General features: G+C 45.3%; 1 protein-coding gene across 2 annotated transcripts in view; it reads left to right on the forward strand.

Annotated features, from left to right (window-relative positions):
- Nucleotides 1–19,278: 19,278 nt before the first annotated feature.
- BAALC (BAALC binder of MAP3K1 and KLF4) overlaps nt 19,279–25,649 on the forward strand; it is an 84,482-nt gene continuing 78,111 nt past the window's right edge. For both annotated transcript variants that reach the window (XM_065902979.1, XM_065902980.1), the window contains exon 1: nt 19,279–19,546. In XM_065902979.1, coding sequence (XP_065759051.1) covers nt 19,387–19,546 — 160 coding nt within the window. In that variant the 5' untranslated portion in view covers nt 19,279–19,386. The remainder of the gene's footprint in view (nt 19,547–25,649) is intronic.

Raw genomic sequence — 25,649 nt, forward strand, 5'->3', positions numbered from 1 at the left:
TTAGATAAGTTAACTTAGAAACTCCTTTCCTGGGAATAAAAGAATCAGCAGAGCCCACTCTCTTTTACTGTCGATAAATAAACATTCACATAAGGGACATGTATTTTTTTTAAATTTTTATTGAATAGTTGATTTACAATGCTGTGTTAATTTCAGGTATATAGCAAAGTGAGTCAAGTATACTTATACATCTATCCTCTCTTTTTTAGACTTTTCCCAAATAGGCCATTACAGAGTGCTGAGCAGAGTTCCCTGTGGTATACAGTAGGTCCCTGTGTGCATGCATGCATGCTCAGTCACTCAATTGTGTCTGACTCTTTGTGACCTCGTGGACTGTAGCCTGCCAGGCTCCTCTATCCCTGTGATTTTCCAGGCAAGAATACTGGAGTCGGCTGCCATTTTCTACTTCTTATCAGCTATTATTTTACATATAATAGTGTGTATATGTCAATCCCAGCCTCCCAATTTATCCCTTCCCTCTTCCTCCCTGGTAACCCCGAGTTTGTTTTCTATACCTGTGACACTGTTTGGTAAAGAAATTCTTTGTACCATTTTTGTATTCCACATACAAGTGATAATTGTCTTTTCTGACTTCACTCAGCATGACCATCTCTGGGTTCACCCGTGTTGCTCCAAACGGCATTATTTCATTCTCTTTTATGGCTGAGTAGTATTCCAGTGTATATATGTAGCACAGCTTCTTTATCCACTCTTCTGTCAGCGGATATTTAGGTTGCTTCCCTCTCTTGGCTATTGTAACTGGGCCTGTTTTAAACAATGATTAAATATGGGGTGCTAGAAATTGCTGCTCTCTTTCATTAGTTTTATTTAGATTGAATCGAGCTAGCATCAGGAGAGACCCAGGGTTTCAAATTTCAAAGCCAGTAACTTCAAGGTCGGAGGTTGAAAAACCCGGTTACCCAGGAGTTCTGCAGGGGTGAGCCAGCCACCTGGACGCTGGCCCCTGTTGGGGGAGCTTGCCTGACGCTCCTCCTGAGGCTTGGGGGCCAGTGAGAGCAGGGCAGTGCGGCAGACTTCTTTGGCCCCTTCCTTAACTGTCCCTTTTTAAAATTCCTTTGACAACACCTTAGTCATTCATTTGGCACTTGTATCCTGTCACCTGTCTATGGTTCATTGATTTTTTTTTCTGTATGAATATTGACTCGGACTAGACCATAAACCCTTCTTCAAGGTAGGGGTCTTACTTTGAATATTTCATAACATGAGTCTTTGTTCACCTTCTGGGACTTCACAATCAACCAGGGAAGATCAGAGAGTAAAGGGAAAGCTCTGGGCCATGCACGGATGGTTCGGGGCCATGGCATGGCCGTCCATCCTCCTCCACCTTCTTCTCTTAGAAACCATCCCCTATCTGAGAGGTTGCCTCTTCTCAGCTTCAGAGATGGCACCTGTGGTCCAGGCCACAGGTACTAACATCCTGAACTCGTTTCCCCATCCGCAGCGAGTGGTCATAGTGAGCTACTGAGGAACCTGCTTTCCTGCTGAACTTGAGCCTGGGGCAATGGAGGCAGGAGCTGCTGTAGTCAGGATGCCTCCGATGCCTGAGCCTATGCGCTTGCCTAAGGTTCTGGTCTGGGCTGAATTGTCTATCAACCGACAGAAAATACAGAGAGGTGTTATGAGAGAGGGGTGCTTGGAGTCACATATGATTAAATGTCACACGTGTGTATATGTGTGTGTGTGTGTGTGTGTGTGTGTGATGGCTTCTAGGAGGCAGTGACACCTGAGCCAAACCTGGAAGGACTGGCAGGAGTACCTAGAGCTGTTCCAGGCAGAGAGTGGCAGGTTTGTACTTGTGACCTGACATCAAAGTAGGTGAGATTCTAGAAGCCTCCAGGGCCTCCACGTTGCATTCCAGTGCTTCCCCAAACATCTGGAAGGAAAATGGTTTCAGGGGATATTACTAGATAGATGTGCAGAGAGAGAACTGTGGACAAAATTTCGGAGAACAAAATTGCTCCACTTCTTGCATGGCCAGGTTTTTCGGAGCCTTTAATCTATTAGTGTGCATCCAACAACAGAATGCTTTGCCTGTAGAGCACAAATGATGCTCTCTCTCGAACACTTTTGGAGAGTTTATGAAGTGCACTTCTCCCTAAGGTGTGGAGTAATAAATCATTCAGCAGCACTCATATCCCGCCATCCTGGGTCTAATTGGCTCCCCAATCGTAAAACCAAACTACCTGGTACCCAAGACAATATAAACTCACTTGATTGGGCAAATAATGGCGTGATGGATGACTGTAGACTTGTCAAGAGTTCCTGCATATTTCAGCCTTTCTCTGTTTTGCATATGATTGACTCTCACCCAGCATTATTCTGTAGTTCATTGGAATACAGTTTAGATGGCTGGGACCAGTACAAGGTGCCATGAGAATGTTATGAATACTGGCTTAGTGGAACCCTCTGAGAGATGAAGTCATTTTTATTAGTGAGGCCATGGGCATTTGCAGAGGCTCTGGATGGACAGGAAGTGGCAGGAACGGGGAGTTGGGATTTCACCAGGGATTTGAAAGTGAAAGTAGCTCACTTGTGTGCGACTCTTTACGACCCCATGGACTATACAGGCCCTGGAATTCTCCAGGGCAGAATACTGGAGCAGCCTTTCTCTTCTCCAGGGTATTTCCCCAACCCAGGGATCGAACCCAGGTCTCCTGCATTGCAGGTAGATTTTTTACCAGCTGAGTCACAAGGGTAGCCCAAGAAGGCAATAATCAGGTGTATTTTAGAAAGCACATTCTCAGGGCGAGGGGATTTGAAGTGGGAGTGTTCCTAGAGACAAACTAGTTGTTAGCAAACCATTTCTGTGGTGGGGGAGAAATCATTTAGGGGCTGACCTAGGGGCTTCCCTGGTGGCTCAGACGGTAAAGAGTCTGCCCATAATGCGGTAGACCCATGTTCAATCCCTGGGTTGGGAAGATCTCCTAGAGAAGGGAATGGCTACCCGCACCACTCCAGTATTCTTGCTTGAAGAATTCCGTGGACAGAGGAGCCTGGTGGGCTGTGGTTCATAGTATCCCATAGAGTCGGACACAACTGAAGCAACTTCACACACACATACACAAAGGAAGGAAGTAAATGAGGATAACCTGAGATTGTATGGAGAGAGGGAAATGAAGGGCCCGAGAGAGAGCCTCGGGAGTGTTGACATTCAGGAGGTGAGAAGGAGGAGAGTAGGTAATAAGGCTTGTCATGATGAGGAATAAGAAAGAGGCAAGCTGGAGTCCAAAAACCTGGGTTTGACTCTCAGCTCCATCATTCACTGGCTGTGTGATCCTGGGCAAACTCTCTAAGCCTCAGTTTTCTTATCTGTAAAATGGGAATGTAACCCATACTGCCTACCTCAGTGGACTTTGGTGAGTTAAGGTTCGTGAAATTGTTTTTTAAGCTAAAAAGCCTTATAAGTGGTTCCATGTGATCAGGTTTCCCCTATAGACTGAATCATCCTAGACCTAAAAACAAGATAACTTCAAGGGGGACTCGGCCGGAGGTGAGGCTGGCCACACTCGGCAGGAATTGCAGCCCACGAAAACGTCTCTTGGGCAGTTCTGGGGTTCCCGGACAGGGGTACCACCCAGCAGTCTCTTTTGTTCTGAGCGAGGGGTCCGCACCCCATCCTGAGAAAACGAACCCTTATACACAGGCCTCTCATGCTCTTTCCCCCTCGACCCCATCACCCTGGCTACACCTGGGGGCACTTGAAGTGGGCTGTGCTCCTGGGGCAGCTGGCTGGCCAGCAGCTCCCCAAGCCCGCCTGGGGCCAGGCACTGGAGACCCTGCCCTCTTCTGTGTGGAGGTCTGGACTCAGGAGCACCGAGGGAGCCCAACACTGCCGAGGGCTGGGAGCCTTGGCGATGGAGGGAGGGTAGCTCCTGGCACACCTCCCAGCTGATGGGGGCCAGGGTACCCGGGCGGGGCTTCTCTGCCTCCTGCTTCTGCAGCTGTTTGTTTCCTTTCTCAGTAAACCCCTGCTCAACAAGGCGACCTGAGAGTGCCTCTGTGTCTTGCAGCTTAAAGCAGCCCAATTGTCAAGGGAGAGTCTCAAGATCTCTCCAGAGGGAGTGGGAGTTTGCTCAGAGCAAAGTGCACCAGCTACTCAAGGAATGGGAACATGGTTCAGTCTATTGCTGGGGACTGTAAACAAGATCGCAGTACCTCCGCACAGCAAAAACACTGCAGCTGGAAACAGAGCAAGGAAGTTCTCTGTGTACCTCCATGGGGGGCTCCATGGACGTCCTCCCAAGTGAAAAGTGTGAGGTTTAGAATAGTGTGCATAACCTATCACTTACATAGCAAAATGCAATCCATATACTGTCTTGGGAATATCACACATAATCTAATGACATTGGTTGTTTATGAGGAGGGGAGTTAGGTGACAGGCAGCCATGGGGAGAGAAAGAATTCTCCTGTAATATCTGTAATAACTTTTCTTTTAATTAAAAAAAAATGTATATATTTAATTGGAGGATGACTACTTTTCAATATTGTGATGGCTTTTGCCATACATCTTGAATCTTGAAATGAAATTACCTACTTAAATAATCATATCAGAAAAAAGTTTTTAAGAACATGGCCGATGACGTTGAGCCATCCTGGGTTCAAGTTTGGCTCCATAATTTATTGCTGTGTGATAGTGAACAAATTATTCCACCTCTTTGAACTCATTTTTCTCATCTGTAAAATAATAACATGAATGTTTCCGGATAGAACTGTTGTAATACTCCGCCCTGCCTGGCACATAGTAGCCATTAGACTTTGGTTGGCTGTTGTCATTGCCAGTTGCCCCATGGGGCATTTTCCCTTTTCCTCTTAGCCTCAAGACGCTTCCCACTTTCCTCCTCAACTTCCATGCTCCTTAAGCTACAAAACTTCAAAGTGGCACTTTCGTTTGCGTTTTTGCTCTGCCCCCACCCCTGTACTCTTTGGGATAAGCACTGTTTGGGGATAGGACCTTGTAAATTAGAATCAAAGTCTTCCCTAGTAGCTTAGTCGGTAAAGTATCTGCCTGCAGTGCAGGAGACCTGGGTTTGATCCCTGGGTCAGGAAGGTCCCCTGGAGAAGGAAATGGCAACCCACTCCAGTATCCTTGCCTGGAAAATCCCATGGACAGAGGAGCCTGGTGGGCTGCAGTCCTCTGCTGTACCCAAATTAGCTCTTCTACATACGATGTATATATATTTCTGTATACGATGTAGTTGTTTTACAGCAGGAGTTGGGGATGGGGCACAAGAGGATTGAATCCACCTATTAGCAGTGGAAGTCCTTTATTTTCAAATGTAGATGTTCTTATTTCTGTGAGATAAAAGGCTAACACATCCATTGTGAGAGTAACTCCATCAAGCACAGGCAGTTTGGCACTCCACACCATAGGAGGGTTGAAGGAACACGCTTGGTTATAGTGTGTGCGTGTGTTACTTCTTGGCCAACTGCCAGCATATTGCATTGTGTTCTGCTCTGGGTATCTCGTTGAAGCCTGACAAGAGGAGAAGCAGGGACATGGCCAAACCCACAATTCTATTTACGTCTGCTTCTATCTTTTTCTCCCCTCTCATTTCCATGAAGGAGGTATCCCTTCCATATTAAAGCCCACCCCTACCCTGTGGTTTGGATTCCATGCCTCTAATCTTCTTGGGGAACTTGTTCCCTTGGAATCCTCCTTCTGCAGCAGTTCAAAGGCTCTTCAGGGTACAGTGGTGACCCTGCAGATGCAATTCCTTTTTCAACTGAGAATTCCAGTGCCTGAGACCCGGAGCAGGTAAGAACTGGAGGTGGGATTCAGATGAGGTTGCCTGACATGCCTCCACGTGCACGTGCATGCTCGGTCATGTCCAACTCTTTGCAACCCCATGGACTGTAGCCCGCCAGGCTCCTCTGTCCATAGGATTCTCTAGGCAAGAATACTGGAGTGGGTAGCCAATTCCTTCTCCAGGGGATCTTCTCAAGCCAGGGATCGAACCCACGTCTCCTGTGTCTACTGCATTGGTAGGTGGATTCTTTGCCACCGAGCCACCTGGGAAGCCCTACTTTTTCAACAGCTTTCAACCAGTTCTCCTTGTTTTAATGCTAGTTCCTAGCCCCCTTGCCTTACTCCCACTTTTAAAGTTTCCGGGTGCCACCACGTCCTAAGACTTTGAAGATGTAAACTGTGTTGGTTTTAAGTTTCTTCACTCCTGGCTTCAAAGTCAGCTATCTTCAGTCTGCTCAATCAGTTAAAACTTATCTAAACGGTTTCCAGCTCTCAAATTTTTGTGGTTATTTTATTCTGTCCCCTACTCAACATCCCTAAGGGTTTATGTTAAACACAATCACTCTATCTTTGTTTTTGTGGGGTTCCAGGAGGAAAACGAGATGCCTGTGTTCTCTTGCTCATTAGCCCTCTACTCTGGATGTGAGTCCACCCCTCCGCTGATGTCACTCAGGCTGAGTCCACCAGTGACCTTCATGTTCTCAAATGAAGTGAGCTTTCACCCTAGATTACCAATCTCTCAGCAGCCTTAGTCAACACTGAGTACTCTCACATACACACTTCAACACTTACAATGGAAAACCAACAAGGACCTCCTGTATAGCACAGGGAACGCTGTTCAATGTTATGTAGCAGCCTGGATGGGAGGGGAGCCTGGGGGAGAATGGATATACGTATGTATGTGACTGAGTCCCTTTGCTGTCCACCTGAAATACTCACAACAATGTTAATCGGTTATATTCCAATATAAAGCAAAAAGTTGAAAATGAAAAAAAAAGGCTTCCCTGGTGGCTCAGTGGTAAAGAATCCCCCTGCCAATGCAAGATATACAGGAGATGAGGGTTCAATCGCTGAGGTGGGAAGATCTCTTGAAGCAAGAAGTGGCAACCCATTCCAGTATTCTCGCCTGGAAAATTCCATGAACAGAGGAGCCTTGTGGGTTACAGTCCATGAGGTCCCAAAGAGTCAGATGTGACCGAGTGACTCAGCACACATATCCACACTTCCCCCAAATCTTCCTCCCAAGAGGCTTCTCAGCCTCTCAAGCAAATAGAGCCCACCTGAGCCTATGTCCAATAGGTTAGCTATATTTGGACAATTTTGCTTTACCCTGTTCCCCACCACCGTTACCTACTTTTTCAACATTCTGTAATCATTCCAGGCCCTGCCTTTTCCCCCTAAAATGTCTGCCTACATTTTAGGGACCAAAAAAAAAAAATGCACTGCTCTTTGTGTATGGGGGTTATTAGTAAACGCACTTTAAAAAAATCCTAAATTTCTATTCTTATTTGCGGTGCTTTGATAAGTGTGAAACCACCTGCTCTCTGGCCTGTGTGCTGCAGCAATTCTCAGATTCTTCAGTGAGCTGCTTACTGGTAGCTGAGAACCTGAACTTCACATCAACTCATTCAGCCTTCTGAGAGAAACTATCAGGAGGTAAAATCAATAATGCAGATAATTCATATGCTCTACCAGCCCACACGTAATTTCTACTAGCTCATTTCTCCCCAGCGCTGCCAGGATAACACCCTGTGCAACACAGATAATAAACGAAATCAAATTACTGCTCTCATATTCGTGGCTTGTTCCTGGATTTGCTCATATGGCTGTTTATGAGGGAGTTCTAAACTGTGGAGGGAGTATTTTTCACCTTATTTCCAGTAACTGTTCTATTTTTCTCAATTCTAAATAGGATTACTCACAGCATAGACACTGCTTGGAACTGGAAATTTTCTCCCAAGGCCTTTATTAATCTTCACTTTTCTCCCGTGGACAATAGGAGAGCATGTGTAGTTTTCCCACAATGGGATTGCCCTTGGAGAAGGCCTTGCAGGCACTTCACGCAGCTACTTAGACGTTTGTGGGTCACCAGCCAGGAGAGCAGCTCTCAAATGGGAAATCAGCATGGTGATCAACGTGTGTGTGGACTTGGGTGTCTTAAAGGCCTGGGTTTAAATCTTGGCTCTGGTGCTATGGTTGACATTGAATAAGACTTAACCTCCCTAGGTCTCAGTGGTTTCATCGTGACACTGGGGCTTTTAATGGCACCTACCTCTTAGTGTTGTCATGAGGAGTAAATGAGCTAATCCATGTTCAAAGTGCTTATTATACAGAGGTTGAGACATACAGAGAGTGAAAGTAAAAGTGTTAGTTGCTTAATCATGTCTGACTCTTTACCCACCCCGTGGATGGGTAGTCTATGTCCATGGAATTCTCCAGGCGAGAATACTGGAGTAGGTTGCCATTCCCTTCTCCAAGAGATCTACCTGATCCAGGGATGGAACCTGGGTCTTTTGCACTGCAGGTGGATTCTTTGCATCTGAGACACTAGGGAGGCCATCATTAGTCACAGGAGCTGGGTGGAGGATTGCTGCTCCCCTGAGTACACCTGTGCTAGCCTGGAAGCCATCCGTGTGCACCCAAGGGCCATCTGATCCACCGTCCATCAGAAAGATCTTCTTGTGGGGATGGACGCCCTCCAGTGGGACTTGTCCCGTTTCCATGGTCACCTCTGGGTGCAAAGTCAGCTGCATTTGTGCAGAAATCTGGTCTTGTCTGCGAGCTCTCTGCCTCTCTGGCCAGAGGTGGGAACACGAAGAAAGGGTGAAGGGCCTCTGTACTTGTGAAGCCCACTGGGCGCCAACTTAGCTTGTCCCTACTCCGTGTCTGCTCTCAGGATGTCAGGGCTTTAAGGACACTGCGAGAGAGCAGGTCTGGGCAGCAATGTCAACAGCAGGACAGAAAGAAGACCCGGCTGTCCCAGTCAGTCAAGGAGTGACAATGATAAGAATAAAACATGTTTAAAGATTAAAATCATAGCTACCATCTATTGAAGACTTGCTGTGTGTTAGGACTTGTGTTCAGAACTCTGCCTGCACCATGCCCTCCTCCTACTGCGAGGCTTTCCCATGTCATAGATGAGACTAAGACACAGAAATGTGCCTATGGTCTTGCAGTTAGTACGTATCAGAGTCAGAATTGAACACAGGTTTGCTTGAGGGGAAAATGCACCAAACATTGTAAATCCTTGGTTTACCTACCCGCCAACTGATGCAAGGGCTCAAGGAAACTCACGTGTCCAAGGATGTTCACTGCAGATGTTTGCACGCTGTCCCTAGCGTGTCCATCAGGAGGGAAATGAATGAACCAAGGCTGGAATACTCTGTGGCCATTAAAAAGGTGACATGATTTGGGCTTCCCTGCTGACTCAGACAGTAAAGAACCTGCAGTGCAGGAGATCCAGGTTCGATCCCTGGGTCGGTAAGGTCTCCTGGAGAAGGGAATGGCAACCCACTCCTGTCTTCTTGCCTGGAGAAGCTGCGTGGACACAGGAGCCTGGCGGGTTACAGTTCACGGGGTCGCAAAGCGTTGAATGCGACTGAGCGACTAAGCAGGAGCACAATACCGGCCAAGCCGATGAAGCCCCGCCGCCCTCAGCCGGCAGTGCACGGGGAGCTTCACGCGTCTGAACAACTTCCCCCTTCAAAAGGCCCAGTGGACTGCTTCGGCTTCTTTTCCATCAGCTCCAGAGCTGCCAGCTCTCTGGGGAGGCAATGTTTTCACCAGATTATACAAATGAAAGACCTGATTCTCTGCCTGCTCTTTTTTTTTTTTCCCCTCTCCCCCCATTTACTATAATCAGGAAGTCATGTTTTTCATTTAGGATAAGGCAATTATTTTTCTGCTGATGAAGACTAGCAGAAAGCAACCTGAGCCTCATTTCCACATTAATGTTACTGGGATCGGATTGAGAGATGACCTGTCTTCCGGGGTCTCACCCCTTCTGTCTTCTGGATCTATACCTTATCTGATGAAGGCATCAAACACAACAGCTGCCACCAAAATGGCATGGACAGTGTAAATGACTGTGATCCTTTGTTCCCAACATGGGAAATGAAGAACAGAAGTCAGCATCTGCTGCCCTGGGCTCTGCTGTCCTGTGGTCTAAGTTTATATATAGGTCTAGTTAATGATCTGCCCCACCCAAAGGAGCAGTGTAATATATATGGAAATCAATTTGTGTTTTTATTCGCTTGCCTGGAACTCATTTTCTTATTTGCTCTGACTGAATAGGCAGGCAAATCTTTGCAAAGGGAAACGAATAAGAAACAGCAGCTCTCTTTAGTATCAAGTCCAGGTCAACTGTCGCATGATTAAACAAATAGCAAACAAAAATGGTCTGAAAGTACTTTCTTTGCTTTCAGAGAAAGAATCTCAATGATCTGGTCTACTCTGTACAACATGAACATTTCTGAGGACCTTCGAGAGCCCCAGGAAGCAAGTTGCCTTCATGGGTCACAGTCAGAGCTGAGGAAAACATTCTGTTCTACATCTTGAGTTTTGCCTTAGAAACCCAAGCCCTGTGCTCTGGGCTCCCAGCATTGTAAACTAGCAACCTTTGTTCAAAAGCCTTAGCCAAAATGTATTCCCTCTATTTCAGTTCTTCTCTTTTCATCGGATTGTTCTTAAAGGTGTCTGCCAAGACTCAAACCACTCTTGAGATTTACATGTTGTCAAAACCTTCAGGGGTTCAAGGTGAAGGCACACTTAGAGCTGATGCACGGAAATGGGACCATTTGTCTTAATAAAAACCATAGAAAGCCCTATTCAAATCCATGGAAAACACTCTTTCTCCAAACTCAGGAAGTTACATTCTGTCCTTCCTTTGTTCTAAAGAGAATTAAGACTCTGTGTATCTTGACTAAAATGTCCAGGATCTAATCTTTCTCTTCCTGACATTTAGAGTAACCTTTGATGAATTACTCAACTTTTCCTTATTCGAGGTGAAGAGGAAGTGCAGAGGACAATTATTAATTCAGCCACTACAATGTTAGAAGACATAGATAATGATGACTGTAAAGGTCCTTAAGAATATGTAATGCTAGGTGGATACTTAATCAAAACTTTCTCTGGGTTTTCAAAATTCTCTTTGGAATTAGTTCTGTGTAAATATGCCTCTCTGAATCTATTCTCACCTCGAATTGAGTATCCCTCTTTTCAAACTCTCATGATCTACAATTTGAAGTCGTTCTGACAATTAAAAAAATCACCTGCCCACTGCATTATCACCAGATTTTCCTCTCCAGGCCATTTCTAGAAGAATGTGTTTCATATTCCTTTGTGAGAGAACAAACTGGTTATTCCTTACAGCTTATCAACAAGTGGTACTATACAGAAAGGAAGTGTAATGAAATCAGTAGCTTGGAAATATCCATAACGGTTTTGTCTCATGTTTTCATTTGGGATATAATAAAGTGCCACAGACATTAATCCAGGCACTGAGATAGCTTCTGAAGATATTCAAAGAACTTGGCAAATTTCTTTAGAATTAACCCAAAGGAGCAGACCTTTCTTCTCATAAGAATTTTTGGTTTAAAGATTAGTGGAGGAAAAATTTATAGTGTTGTACTTCACATTTCATTTCCTGTATAAATGTTTTGTGGTACCATATTTAATTGCTTTCTCCCCCCCCCCACCCCCAAAGTCTCTCTTTCACCTTTTGTAGCCTCTTCAACCAAGTCAAAAATTCATGTCTCCTTTTGTCATTTCAATATTTCAGTTTCCCTTGCTTGTTTCCACTCTAATTGTCATGTTTACCCCGTCATCTGCATCACTTAAAGTCCAGGTACACTGCACCTTTCCCCCAGGGCATGAAATCATTCTTCAATGGTGAGAGATGCGTGAACTGGCCCATGTCAAATGGTCAAATGACACTTGCTGATTTTTCACCCAGATGCAGGGAATGGACTCAGATTTTATGCTTTGGGATACTAACCCTGAGCTTTCTTATTTTAGGACACAATTACAAGTCGTAGAATGAGGAGGTGTCAGCCAGCCAAGACTGGGGGTTGGGAGGTGTGCTCCGTGGAATGCTTTAACACCCTCCAGAGGGATGGCAGGGACCAGAGTTCTGGTTTGTTCCACTCACTCTGGAGCAGTGGGGTGCTAGGAGAAGGTGCCCAAGAGACTGACCTGGGGTCTGCACCCGAAAGCCAGAATTACTGCTGCTACCGATCTTCATCTGTATTACTTTTTCGCTTGGAAAAATGGAAATTTCTAAGGCAGTGAATCTATCTTTACTCATTTGCAGATGACTGATCCTGGTGGGAGGTTTGTCCTGGATCCTGACTGCCTCATGGAAGGTCTCCTTTCCTTGACTCGTCATAGTGGGCCAGAGCCCCGTGATTCTGGGCCAGACATGTGACCTGGAGGTAGAATGGATTTGAGTCCTCAAGCTCTCTGCTCTGGTTCCATAGAAATGAGTGTGTGTTGGGGGAAGGGGAGCAATATCCACCACAAGAGGTCTTAAAGCCACAGATACTTTATTTTGAGAATCCCATCATGTAACAAATGATGTAACACTCAGCAAAAGTGGGGTCTTTTTTTTGCATTTTTAAAAGAAAACTTTATTGAGGTGTGTTCTTATCACACACACATACAAATAATTGTATTCTTACCTTGTTATTCCAATTGAAAGCTGTAAGTTGGAGGAGGGCATAGCACAGGAATTGACTCCTCTACCTAGTCATGACAGACTGGTCACTTGACCCTTTAGTGGAGATGGCTGTCGACTGAAAAAGAAACGCACAACCTTAAAGTTGAGAATTATGTGTTTCTTTTGGTGGACAAAACAGAGCACTTAAGCCCAGAAGACAGCCCCTCAGATAGCTCTGAGGGACTGCTCCAAATAGGTAAGGTAGAAGCCAGGATATGTCGGGATTTTTGCAACAAAAACAAGGTAGTAGGAACATCAAAAGATTACTGTTAATTAAAGAAAACCAGGCATCTCAAGTTAATGAATTTAGTGCTCTTCTATACATGGGAAGATGTAAGAGTTTGGACTCATTGGGATCATGCCTTTGCTATGCATCTTAACTATACACGGCCAGTATCCTGCTTTCCTCCATCCTAAATCCCCTCTGGGTGCACAGTTGGTGGCTGCAGTGGATGATGACTTGATGGCTGCAACATCCTTTATTTACTTACACAGTAGGCAACATTTGTAATCCACAGCTGGATGTCACTGACTTCCAGTGTTTGCCTTTCGGCATTAGTTGCACTTTGCATCAGTAGACTGGTTGCCTCTTCTACTTCCCTCACGTTTCTCTTGATACTCACACCCTAGTAAAGTACTTTGTTTATTTAATGCAGACGTCTCCAGAATGGCATTGCTGTTTCTGTGGCAAAAAGATCAGGACAAATGGAGGAAAGGTTATATAAACACACTTTGAAATTTTTTGAAAATTAAGGATTTGGTCAGAACAATCATTTGGTTAATTCATGTAAAATTATTTTTCTGTGAAAATTCAGCAAAAGTTTTTTTAAAGGCATAATTGACTTCATTGCTCTGGGTGACTTTGGCTAAGGCTTTCCATGTCCCTGTTGCAATCATCTCCACTTGAAAATAATTCAGTTTTGTTGTCATTGTTTTTAAACTTGGTGGAAAAAGATGACTAATTCATGCCAGTTGAGTTCCAGATTCTGAACAGAGGGTTTAACATAATTTACTACACTTTACATAGTTACATTTAATTTGTTACAGTTATTCTTGAAGTTTTGGGAGGAAATTCAATACCAACTGGAAAGACTTAATTAAAAGAACACAGAGGAGCAGAGGCACTTTAGTTGTGTCCACATCTTTGAGAATCCGTGGACTGTGTGTAGCCCGCCAGGCTCCTCTGTCCATGAGATTCACCAGGCAAGAATACTGGAATGGGCTGCCATTCCCTTCTCCAGGGGATTCTCCAGGGGATATTCCCTACCCAGAAATTGAACTCAAATCTCTTAGGTCTCCTGCATTGGCAGGAGGGTTCTCCACCTCTAGGGACACCTGGGAAGCTCCAGTAACATCACAAAGGGAAAGAAAAGGGAAGAAAGGAAAAGAAAAAAGGCTACCATTTACCAAAGTTCTGCTGTGTGCTAAGCGAATTCACAGTATTGGGATTTCCCTATTGGCCAGTGACTAAGACTCCATGCTCCCAATGCAGGGGGCCTGAGTTCAACTCCTGGTCAGAAAACTAGATCCCACATGCTACAGCTAAAAATCCTTCATGCCGAGACCAAGAGCGAAGGTCTCGCATGTTGCAACTAAGACCTGGCTCAGCGAAATAAATAAATAAATATTAAACAAAACCCCTAAAATTCACAGACATTATCTCATGTGAAAACACATAATTTCAGAGATTTCCCAGGTGGTGCAGTTGGTAAATAATCTGCCCGTGCAGGAGACACAAAGAGACGCAGGTTTGATCTCTGGGTTGGGAAGATCCCTTGGAGGAGGAAATGGCAGCCCACTCCAGTGTTCTTGCCTGGGAAATCCCATGGACAGAGGAACCTGGCGGGCTACAGTCCATGGGGTGGGAAAGACTTGGACATGACTGAGCACACACAGGCACACACACATCACTTACAAAGTCACTCTTACTACATTCTGGCAACTAAGCTAAGTGCCTTACCTATGTGAACTCAAGTCTCAGAGGCATCACAAATTCAACTGCAACAGTATTCCTCATCCACCTGCCATTTCCAGACCTCTCCATGATGATGCACCTCCAGGACTCCTCTTCTCAGCAACTGGCAACCCTGTCCACCCCACTCCTTGCATCCTCCACCTTCATCATCTCTAAGAGCCTCTTAATGCTTTCCGGGGATCCGCCCCTTTGCCATGTATTCCCCACCTTTCTCCAGAGTAATAGTTCACGATCACAGATCTGATGTTGACAGTGCATGGCTTCAAGCTTTCCAATGTTTCCCATCGCTTTTAGGATGAAGTCCAAATCTCTCTCTATGGTTGTTTCCATGCCCGGGCTGGGCTAGCCCACTCCTCCACTTCCTCTCATGCTCACCTCATTTTCTTGGCTCACAATGCTCCAGCTCTTGGGGGCCTTTTAAATTTTTCTAGAACTCCCTGGAACCTTCCCGGCTCAGACACTCTTTCTGTTTGCACAGCTCTTTGGGTGGTGACTTTTACAAAGTAGTTGGTTATTAAAGGAGTCACTTCATGCTAGAACTGATGGAAGCAGAAATTCTGTTAGAGATGTTGAGAATTCTCTGTCCCAGAGGGCTCATTCCTCCTAAACCAAAGTCTTCAGGTTAAGGAAAAAAGGTGTAGAGCATCTGAATTCCAATGGGCTAGGGAAATCACTGCATCCTAAATAACTGCACCTCTTCCACCCCTCACAGCTGAAACCAGGTTGAAGACACTGCCGGGTATCTTAAAAGGAGAAGCAAACCCTGCAGGGGAAGGGCCAGCCTGGGTCCCTGGATTTGGCAGGCTCTGGACTTAGCATGAGGCGGAGTCCCTGATCTTGGCTCAGGGGGTCTTTGCTCACTTCTGCATTATGGATTCTGATTAGAACCTGTCAGAGGGACATCTAAGAGCTCTGCCTGAAACTAGATCTTCTTTAGCCCAATTATTCATTTCTACTATGTGCCAGGAATGCCCTGAACTTGGAGTATCTACTGGATGCTGTTAATACATACTGAATGCTATAGACAATGTAACCTAGTCTACATCCTATATATTATATAGGATATAATGAATACTATACCTATATTCTGTATACTTTATAAGATATATTAAACAGTACACATTATAGAATATATACAATTGATAATAAAATGTATTAGATGGGTATTATATCTACTGACAGTGTTTTGTCATAATAGGTAATTAATAAATATATGTTGAATGAGGAAAGATACCTGAATATAATAAAGGCCATATATGACAAACCCACAGCTAATACCACACTGAATAGTGAAAAGTTGAAACCATTTCCTTTAAGATCAGGAATAAGACAAGGATGCCCATTCTCACCAATTTTATTTCACACAGAGGTGGAAGTCCTAGCCACAGCAATGAGGCAATGAAAAGAAATAAAAAGGATCGAAATCAGAAAGGAAGAAGTAAAACTTTCATTGTTTGCAGATGATATAATACAAAGAGAAAAAAATAGTTTTTTGAACTATTAGAACTACTAAATGAATTCAGTAAAGTTGCAGGATACAAAATTATTACAGAAATCTGCTTTATTTCTACTCACTAAAAGTGAACTTTCAGAAAGAGACATTAGGGAAAAAATCCCATTTACAATTGCATCAAAAAGAATAAAATGTTTAGGAATGATTTTAATCGAAGAGATAAAAGACTTGGAGAACTGTAAGATATTGATCAAAGAAATTGAAATGTCATGAACAAATGAAAAGATATATCACAATCATGTCTTTTGGAAATATTAATATTGTTCAGATGATCATACTCTGCAAGACAATCTACAGATTCAATGCAATCCCTATCAAAATACCAATGACATTTTTCACAGAGCTAGAATAGAGCTATAATTCTAAAATTTGTATGGAAATGCAAAAGACCCAAATCGCCAAAACAATCTTGAGAAAGAACAAAAGTGGAAGTATCACAAGTCCTGATTTTAAACTATACTGCAAAGCTACTGTAATCAAAATAGTATGGTACTGACATAAAACATACTCATAGATAAGTGGAACAATATAGAGAGCTCAGAAATTAACCCATGCTTATACGGTTAATTAATCTATGACAAAGAAGCCAGGAAAACACAATGGGAAAAAGACAGCTTCTTCAGTAGATGATGTTGGGAAAATTGAATAGCTTAATGCATCAGCATGAAACTGGACTACTTTCTCACTCTACACAGAAAAATAAACTCAAAATGAGTTAAGGATCTGAAACTATAAAACTCCTAGAAGAAAATATAGGTAGTATGCTCTTTGACATTGGTCTTAGCAATAGTTCTTTGGATCTGTCTCCTCACACAAGGGAAACAAAAGCAAAAATAAACAAACAGGACTACATAAAATTAAAAGTTTTCACACAGCAAAGGAAACTAAAATGAGAAGGTAACCCACTGAATGGGAGAAGATGTTTACAAACAACTTATCCATTAAAGGTTTAATATGCAAACTATGCAGAGAACTCATACAAGTCAACATAAAATGGGCAGAGGATCTGAACAGACATTTTTCTAAAGAAGACATACACTAAGTGGGTTAAGTGACAAACTTTTATATATATTTTACTATAATAAATTTATTTTTTAATTCTCAAAAAAAGAAGACATACAGATGGTCAATAGGCACATGAAAAGATGCTCAACATCACTAATTATTAAGGAAATACAAATTAAAACCACAGTGAGATATAGCCTCACATTCACCAGAATGGCTGTCATCAAAAAGACAACAAATAACAAGGGTTGATGATGCAGAAAAAAAAGGAACCCTTATGAACTGGTAGTGAGAAAGTAAATTGGTACAACCACTATGGAAAACAGTATAGAGATCTTCAAAAAAGTAAAAGTGAAACTACCATATAATCCAGCAATTTTACTTCTGGATATTTACTGGAAGAAAGCAAAAACACTAATTTGAAAAGATACTTGGGGACTTCCCCTGGAGGTCCAGTGGTTAAGAACCTGCTTTGCAACTCAGGAGATGGGGGTTCAGTCCCTGGTCAGAGAGCTAAGATCCCACTAAGCCCATGCACTGCAATTAGAGAGCCTGTGTGCCATAATGAAAGACGCTGCATGACCCAGTGAAGATCCTGCATGCTGGAACCAAGACCTGACACAACTAAATAAGGAGATAAAAGACGTTTGCACCCCGGTGTTCATTTCAGCATTACTTACCATAGCCAAGATGGACAAACAACGTAAGCATCTTTCTTTTTTTTTTTTAATTTTATTTATTTATTTATTTATTCCAGTGGGTTTTGTCATACATTGATATGAATCAGCCATAGAGTTACACGTATTCCCCATCCCGATCCCCCCTCCCACCTCCCTCTCCACCCGATTCCTCTGGGTCTTCCCAGCCCACCAGGCCCGAGCACTTGACTCATGCACCCCACCTGGGCTGGTGATCTGTTTCACCATAGATAATATACATGCTGTTCTTTCGAAACATCCCACCCTCACCTTCTCCCACAGAGTTCAAAAGTCTGTTCTGTACTTCTGTGTCTCTTTTTCTGTTTTGCATACAGGGTTATCGTTACCATCTTTCTAAATTCCATATATATGTGTTAGTATACTGTAATGTTCTTTATCTTTCTGGCTTACTTCACTCTGTATAATGGGCTCAATGTAAGCATCTTTCAACAGAAAAATGGACAAAGAAGATCTGGTATACAGACAATGGAATATTACTCAATCATTAAAAAAGAAATGAAAAGTTGCCGTTTGCAACAATGTGGGTGGATCTAGAGAATATTGAGGCAAGTGAAATAAGTCAGAGGAAGACAGATTCTGTATGATCTTATATAATATATATATATATATATAATTTTGGAAGAATGAAAACAATACTTATTCAACACTATGACATTTTGGCAGAGCCTAGTCATTGAGGATTTATTCTTTCAACCCTTCTTTCTTAGCTGTCTCCTTAAGGCAGTTTCGTTCTTTTCCCAGTGTGTTCTGGTTCCTTTGGGAGAAGGGAATCCTTTGGCTTACCCAAGTCTGAGCTGGAGCAGAGCTCCCATCAAGCACGCAGAGCTGAGCAGGCACCACGGAATGAAAGGCTGACAGCTGGGGTACGAACCCTGGGAATGGATTTGGAGGGAAGTCAGCCACGCCTTAGCCGATCCAGAGGGACCGCTCCCGGCTCCCTAAGGTTCCTGAAGCTCTTTTGCTTTCCTGAGAACAACGTTCAAAGCCGCAGAACTTGGAAAGGGTGTTAGCGACACAGAGTCCGCTCCAACTCTCAGAAATCATAAGGCCCTACTCCCTGCTCCCCAAACCAAGTAGGACAGGCAGGGGCTCTGATTCTTCCTTCATTCTTAACAGCAGTAGTTTCTTTTCCTGGTTCTGGGTTGTCACCAGCTCCACTGCTTTAGAAACAAGTGGCCAGAAAGCTTGGGGGTCCCTTCCAAGGTTCCCCGGGATGTTTGAGTGGGACAAAAGTGGAAGGGAGGGAGGGAGGGAGAGAGGAAGAAGGCATGAAGGAATAAATAAGGGGGAGAGGATCGGTGCGCAAGAGCCTGGGAGCCATCCACCCCTCGCCCCCCTCCCATTCCCAGGCCGTCGCTCCCGAGTCCCCCGATCAGCAGCGCGCCCGCAGGGAGGATGCGGGGGAGAGTCTGAATCAGGGACGGGTAGGGGGCGCGGCGAGGGCGAGGGGCGGCGGGGGGCTGAGAGGTGGGGAGGGGAGGGCCTCGGAGGAGGAGAGGAGGGGCGCGGGGAGTGGGCGCGGCGGAGCGGGCGGCGGGCGCCGGGCTGCGGCGCGGGCGGGCTGGCTGGCGCGGGGACCCGATGCCGCCGCCGCCGCCTCCTCGCGGGCCCGGGCTGCGCCGCCGGGGCTGAGCCGCCGCCGGAACCAAAAACCCAGCGGCCGCAGGGCGCGCCCGCAGCACGGGAGGGAGGATGGGCTGCGGCGGGAGCCGGGCGGATGCCATCGAGCCGCGTTACTACGAGAGCTGGACTCGGGAGACGGAGTCCACCTGGCTCACCTACACCGACTCGGACGCGCCGCCCAGCAGCGCCGCCCCGGACAGCGGCCCCGAGGCGGGCGGCCTGCACGCGGGTGAGTGCGCCCGGCGCCGGGAGGCGGGGGCACGCGGGGCGCCAGGGGCAGCCCAGTTCCCCCGGAGCGTTCGGTGCGGAACGGCGGCGGCGGTGTCGGTGGGAGGTGGGAGGCGGGAGACAGACAGACAGACAGACAGACAGACAGACGGACGGGACCTGTCGTGTGACAGACTGACCCGCCCAGGCCCAGGGAGGGGGTGGGCCAAACAGAGCCCCTCAGGGAAGCTGAGTTAATCCCCGAGCCTCGGGGAAACCCCGCACCTCCGGGCCCCCGCGGGTGCCCGCTCATTGGCAGGGACGGATGGGGTGGGAGGACAGCGCGCAGGGCTAGCACTCCTTCCCCGCAGCCCACCCACGGCTCCCGCCCCTGGGATGCGCCTCCTCCGGGCTTTGGCCGCTGTGCACCCGGCCGAGTCTCTCCATCCACTGGCCTCTTGCCCCTCTCTCCGCTGATGGATAGACTGACCCAGATTACCTGGGTGCAGTCTTCCTTGTGGCTCCCCCCTTTTCTCCCGTCTCGGGTTTTGAAAACCAGAGCCCTAGTTCAGGGCATAATAAACGCCGGCCGCACCATCACCAGTTCTGCACTTAAGCTACTTTACAAGCAATTGCTTCGTGGTAAAGACTTCCCTTTCCACTCCACCGTGCCTCGACGCTTAATAAGAGACAGGGCATGAGAGTGGATTACGACTGTAAATTAAATACTCGTACCATTCCCCCTCTGGCAGAAATCTGACAGAAGGATATGCAGAGAACTTTTTGGACCAGTGACAAATAAGACTTTTTTTTTTTTTTTTTTTTTTTTTAAGCAGAGAGTAATGATTGTAGCGTAGAGATGAAATTAGATTAACTGTTGCCACAGACTGACCTTTAATCATGAACGCGTTGGTGATGTTAAAAGGAAAAAACTTCCCTGCTTATTACATGGATGTTGTCAAAAGTCAGATCAATATTTGTGTAAGAATGTTTTAACTGTTTCCTGACCCTTTTGTGTTGCTGCCATTTTAAAATATTGAAATCTAAAATAGAAAATTAGGTTAATTTGAAGAGTAGCATATGTTATAAGGAGAAGGAAAGAAATGTCAACTTCTCTTAAACTATCAGTAGTCCTAAATTCCTGCCTCCAAAATAAGAGCTGTCCCTTTTAATCCTGAGACTCTGTCTCCATCTTTTGGAACCAAGCTGGCTCCTTTTTCACATGAACTTTGTGACCCGCCCCCCCCCCCCCCCCCTTTAAAAGCGAAAATTGTCAGGGAAAACTGTGCAAGGCAAACACTCCCTTTATCCTTAATTTCTCTGACTCACAGTAAAAATCGCAATGGTCATTTTGTGTTGCTGATGCTTTCAGTGCATTTTCAAATGGTGTGTTGGCTGAATGCAGTGTCAGAATGAGGATAAGACATGAGCCTTCAAAACTGACCTGGAAAATGTTAGATGTACCAGCGTGTCCCAAGGAGGTGTACTGAGGTACTTTCTCAGGAGAGACTCAAAAGACCAGAGCTACACTCCTAGGAAGTAAGGTTAAAAATACCTAACATGGAAAAGAACAAAATACAGCTTCAGGGAATGGTTGCCTTGGTGACTGGAAGTATATGTGTGTCTGTACATGTGTACAAGTGTGGGGATGGCTAAATATGTCTATATTTATTTGTTTCCAATGCTTATTCATTTATTACTCTGCCATCCTGAGTCATGCCCTGTCATGCATCATGAAATCTGCAACAGGTGGGGTTTGGGACAAGCATGCTCATTCGTGGTACCCTGCCATATGTGGGACAGCCCTGCCAGGCAGGTGGTTCTGAAGACCTGAGTCATTCACAGGAACTGCTCAACTCCAGTCTCAGAACAGCACCCTAAAATTGGCAAGACTTTTCAATGGGCAGGATCATTTCAATTCCCTAGAAATTTCCGTCAGCCTCAGAGGAGAGGAAACATTTCTGAAGGTCAGCACGGAACCAAGCATTCCCCGGGCTTCAGTCGCCCTGGGAGATTAGCCAGCGTTCTTTATTTTTTTCTCCCCTCCTATTCCCTGAATCTCACCCACCCTCTGCCCACGTGCCACCTATGAATTCAGTTCCATGCTTCTGGGGCACCACATTGGTCCACTTTGATTGTATTCTGGTAAGAAGCCAGATGCCACATTTTTCTGTTCCCATCAACTCTTTTCTGATGGGGGGACAAAAGGAAAACCAGGATTTAGGATAATTCAGATCGTAAAAAATCACTCGGCCTCCCTGATAGCTCAAGAAACACAGGTTCGATTCCTGGGTTGGGAATATCCCCTGGAGAAGAAAATGGCAACCCACTTTGGTATTCTTGCCTGGGAAACCCCATGGACAAAGGAGCCTGACGGGCTACAGTCTGTGGGGTCACAAAGAGTCTGACACAACTGAGTGACTAAACAACAACAAAATCTTCACTGATGGCTTCATGGCTAGAATTCTGGAGCTGGAGAGGGTCTCTGTTCAAGGCAGATGGGATTTGGTAAGTTGTCCAGTCTGCACTGCCCAGCCTCCCAGTCCCTTCACACTTCTTACCCCCAGCTCCTTCAGCCCTCAAGAGTCCTTTCTTTCTGAGCCCCTGGTCACTTTCTTTTAGTATCACATTGAAACCACTTTTTTTTTTCTGGCCACCCCACCCTCAGGAGCTCTGAATTCAGGGAGTAGACTCATTCGTCTTTGTATCTTAGCACACTGCGGAGCCGTGTCCTCTGAATGAGTAGGCGCTTAATCTAAACCTGCCCTCCTCCCGTCCACTCTTCCTCAATTTCCTCCCCCTTTCACTGCCTTACATCTCTTGCTGCTGCTGTTTGCTCACCTGAATAAGTTTAACCTAGACTCCTCCAAGGGCGGTCTAGAACAGCAGGAGGGGAGGGAGCTAGGGGAGTGCAGAGGACTGAGTCGTTCATTCTGCCTGGAGAGGGGCCCCGTGAGCACAGACCCCTGCAGGAGGCCTCCCTGCAACAGGAAACAGGACTGCTCCTGCAGGCCGCACAGCCAGTGACCTGATCCCTCCCTGAGTGAGGACATCTGTGGAAAACTGACCTCCAACTTCATGATGGATAAACCTCCCTCCCCGCCAGCTAGACCTGTAGACCTGTTACCACTTGGTAATATTTTCAAACAGTTTTTACAACTGGAGTATAGTTAAATTATAATGTCGTGTTAGTTTTAAGTGTACAGCAAAGTGATTTTTTATATATATATATATATACATGGTTGGTCAAAAAGTTTGCTCAAGGTTTTCGTAAGATGGTACAGAAAAACCCAAACGAACTTTTTGGCCAACCTAATATATAATACATATATGTGTGTGTGTGTTTGTATATATATCCTTTTTCAGATTCTTTTCCATTTAGGTTATTACAAGAGAGTCAAATAATTATTGATTAAGGCCTGTACTCTTGGGAATGACAGAGAAGGGGTCTTTCCACTAGTCAATGTAGTCCTGCTCCTAACACTGGGCCTGGCCACAGTGGGACCTCAAGCCGTCTCTCTTGAATGAATACATCTCCTAAAACTTCTCTGTGTCCATTTCATTCTTCCTGTAGTCCTCAGAGATGATGTTTCTTTTCTTCAAGAGTTCTACCCGCTCTTCCTTTCCAGGGTCTCGTCCACCTGGTGGGTTGCATAGTAAGAAAACCTCCCCACCTCTCTACACCCCCTTTGCCAAACACAAGCCTGTCTGTTATAAGGGTGCTTTTGCAAAATCACTTCAAGAAACAGGTGGCAACAAACTCGGGCTTTTCATCAACATCTGGGAATCTCTCCTCTCACGACCCTGGTCTCCTGGGTGGCCACCCGTCCTGCCCCAGGCTCTCCGGGCGCTTTGTCCGTCCCTGTGAGAGCAGCGGTCACACTGCAGTGTGGGCTTGCTCCCACCTCTGTCTCCTGGATTAGCCTGGGAGCTCTGCTGGGTTGGGGACTGCATGATTGGCATTTATGTGACTGGCATCTACTATATATGTGTTGAATAACTGTAAAAATACCTAGACGGACGAATGAGCCAGCTCGGCAAATGAGTTTTGTCTGTCTGTCTTATACCCTCTTTCCTGAGTCCCACCTTAAGTGATTTTGTCTGGACATAAGTACAATGAACTGTCTTCGTTGGACACTAGATAAAGCTGTTCTGACTCTAATCAGAAATGCATTTAAGGCTCCAGGCTTGGGCCCAAATTAGAAGAAAGCAGTCCTCTCAGTCAGCACGGAATCTTTTCCTGTACTCAACCATTAGCCAGCCCCTGGAAGTCCTGCCTTCACCCTGGGATCCGTGCACCTGTGACCTCAGCCCCTTCCTGCAGATAAGGCCAGCATGTCCTTTCGTGAAGCTGGCAGCCTGAACCTGTTCTTCCTGACCCATCGTGCCTGGGCGGTCGTCCCAGGAGCCCTTCTGTATCAAGCCCGGGCCTCTAGCGCCTCTCAGAAGACTCTTTGGCCCTGTCGGGACTCCTACAGAGGCTCTCTGGCTGGTCTGAATACTGCCTTTGCTTCTTTCTGTGAAAGAGACTGGGTGGTGTACCCTGAGCACTTTGTGGCCCAGCCTCTTCAGGCTCAGCCACCAGCAACATTCCCTTCCCCGAATGCTCCCTGCCCACTCTGCCCCGTGTACCAACCACCGCCTTCTCTCCGGAAATGAAGCTCTTGCAGAATGTTGCTCTTGGCTGGACTGTGTCCTGCCAAATTTATGTCAAGGTCTTAACCCCCAATACTCAGAAGGTGACATTTTTGAGTTTTTGTTTTATTTTTGTTGAAGTTTATTTACAATGTTGTATTAGTTTCTGATATCTAGCAAAGTGATTCAGTTATCGTATCTATACACATTATTTTTCATATTCTTTTCCATCATGGTTTGTTATATCAACAGGATATTGAATATATTTCTCTGTGCTATATAGTAGGTCCTTGTTGTTTATCTGTTTTCTGTTTGGTAGTGTGTATCTGCTAATCCCAAACTCCTAATTTATTCCTCTCTACCCCCTTTCCCCTCTAGTAACTGTAAGTTTGTTTTCTATGTCTGTGAGTCTGATTTTATTTTGTAAATAGGTTCATGTTTTCATATTTTATATTCTACATATAAATGATATCATGTGGTATTTGTCTTTCTCTTTCTGATTTACTTCACTTAGTATGATAATCTCTAGGTTCATGTTGCTGCAAATGGCATTATTTCATTCTTTTAAATGATTGAGTAGCATTCTCTTGTGTATATATACCCCGTTTTCTTTATCCATTCATCCATTGATGAACACTTAGGCTGCTTCCGTGTTGTGTCCATGACTACTGTAGATGGCGCTGCTGTGAGCCCTGGAGTGCGGTACCTTTTCACGTTGTAGTTTTGTCTGGATACAAGCCCAGGAGTGGGCTTCCCAGTGGCACTAGTGGTAAAGAACCCGCCTGCCAATGCAGGAGATGTAAGAGATGCGGGTCCGATCCCTGGGTCTAGAAGATCCCCTGGAGGAAGGCATGGCAACCCACTCCCAGTATTCTTGCCTGCAGAATTGCACAGCCAGAGGAACCTGGTGGGCTGCAGTCCAGGGGGGTCGCAAAAAGTCGTACACAACAGAATGGACTTTGGGCTTTGGACAGTGGGATTGCTGGATCACATGGTAATTCTGGTTTTAGTTTTTAAGGAACCTCCACACTGTTCTTCATAATGGCTATACCAGTTCATATTCCCACCAACAGTGTAAGAAGGTTCCTTTTTCTCCACACCCTCAGCAGCTTTTGTCATCTGTAGGCTTTTTGATCATGGCTCCTCTGACTGGTGTGAGGTGGTACCTCATTGTGGTTTTGATTTGCATTTGTCTAATAATTAGTGATGTTGATCATTTTTTCATGTGCCTGTCAGCCATCTGAATGTCTTCTTTGGAGAAATATCTTTTTATACCAATTTTTTGATTGGGTTGTTTGTTTTTTTATTATTGCGTTTAATGAGCTGTTTATGTATTTTGGAAATTAAGTACTTGTTGGTTGCATCACTTGCAAATATCTTCTCCCAGTCCTTTCTGTTTTGGTTTTGATTTCCTTTGCTGTGCAAAAGCTTATAAGTTTGATTAAGTCCCATTTGTTTATTTTTATTTTTTTCTATTGTCTTGAAAGATT

The sequence above is a fragment of the Muntiacus reevesi genome, chromosome 12, assembly GCF_963930625.1.
Source record: "Muntiacus reevesi chromosome 12, mMunRee1.1, whole genome shotgun sequence".
NCBI classification, from domain to species: Eukaryota; Metazoa; Chordata; class Mammalia; order Artiodactyla; family Cervidae; genus Muntiacus; species Muntiacus reevesi.